General features: G+C 44.3%; 1 protein-coding gene across 1 annotated transcript in view; it reads left to right on the top strand.

Moving 5' to 3' along the window:
- The window catches only part of kcnk2b (potassium channel, subfamily K, member 2b), a gene marked incomplete at both ends in the record, with an annotated part of 15,664 nt that extends 15,487 nt beyond the window's left edge, over positions 1–177 (top strand). Inside the window, one exon of the mRNA XM_084484218.1 lies at positions 133–177. Within this exon, the coding sequence (XP_084340344.1) occupies positions 133–177 (45 nt within the window). The remainder of the gene's footprint in view (positions 1–132) is intronic.
- Positions 178–1,520: the final 1,343 nt, after the last annotated feature.

Genomic DNA, 1,520 nt, shown 5'->3' with positions numbered 1-1,520 from the left:
GAACCGTGGACGCACTCAGACGCAGTGCTTTCGAACTTGGGGGGGGGGGGGGAGGGGGGCGGAGACGTTTATTTTGTATCTACTTGGCGGCCATACCTCCTCTCAAACTCGACATGGCGTTCTCGCCGTCAGCGCCACGCATTCAACGCAAGACCACTGTGCTTCTTCGGGGGATGACCCACAGAGCAATGACGTTTCGTTTTTTTTTAATCTATTACTATATCCTATTCATACTAATAATGTCATTGCGACGATAGAGGTTAGCGCTCGTGACCCACGTTTCAACAGGGAGAGGAGCGCTTTCACTGAACCTCCTCACCGCGTTGAGCTGTTCACCTTGGGACGAGTCCCCGCGTGCCTTAGCAAACAACAAGCGTAGGACCGCTGAAGACTTCAGCGGTAGACGGAGCACCGGTCCGTGTGATGTTTGTATTGAGTCTCCATGAACGACGAACACATTGTGAGAAAGCGTGTCGGGCAATGAAGGCCTGGTCGAAAGGAAAGCTATTGATCATTTTGAACATTCTGTATTTACCTTCCTTCGAAAACTATTTAAGAGAGTAATATATCAAATTTATGAAAAGATTGAGGTAACAGAATACAGCCAACATGCGGGTAAAGTTCGAAACCAGTTGCTATAGGTATCAAACTGGATTCAGCTTGTGGAGTACTGGATTGATTTGTTGAAGCCATGTCAATAATACACAACGAACGTTTCTGTCGCCAACCGACACCACCTTCAGAAATCCATCCTCCCGACTCGGACCGACGTATTCTTTTGTATTTGGGAAACATGCGTTCACAGGCCATACGTATAGGTTGTGTCGATGTGCTGTTCGACGCTCAAAGGAACAACCTTTCTAACGGTAAGGACGGTCTTTGAAGGTCAATGAGTCCATGATGACAAAGAAAGAAAATGTTGATTTCCTTTCATTATCTTCGCTAGCTGGAAGAGTGAATGTATGCTTTTGAAGAATCCTTCAAAAGAAGAATCCGTATTGGCCAGCACAAGTCCAGGAGATCGTGGAGGATTTTCATGACCGTTATTCCTTCTCACTGAGAACTTCATTCCTACGTTCCTCAGTAGCTGAAGCAATTGCCAAATCGGTGCCAACGTTTTAAGTTACAAATCCTTAATTATTATTTATCATCACACTCTTTGTATCCAACACACATCCATTAAAAGACAAAAAGTGATAGATGTGTATCAATCAAAAAGATTTATATATAATTTGAGTCCAATCAAAAGAGTTTTGATTTTGGTTTGTTTCTGTCAACTGTCTTAATGCCAAATTTAGATGTCGTTTTCAAAACAGATATTTATTCAGCTTTTGTCCACGTCACCATTTGTCTATTTTCAATGCGTCTCACGAACGGATCGCCGCGATACAAGGACGTGCAATATGCAAGGGTGTTTTGTAAGGTGGTTGAGTTTTACATTGATGACGACGATGACGACGACGAACCCGTTTGGACCGTCGGCCCTGAATGTGACGTCTTCACCGTCAGTGACCCGGTGA

The sequence above is a fragment of the Micromesistius poutassou genome (assembly GCF_964030765.1).
Source record: "Micromesistius poutassou genome assembly, chromosome: 19".
Classification (NCBI taxonomy): domain Eukaryota; kingdom Metazoa; phylum Chordata; class Actinopteri; order Gadiformes; family Gadidae; genus Micromesistius; species Micromesistius poutassou.
The sequence above is the reverse complement of the archived record's forward strand: the minus strand, read 5'-3'. Positions and strand labels throughout refer to the sequence as shown.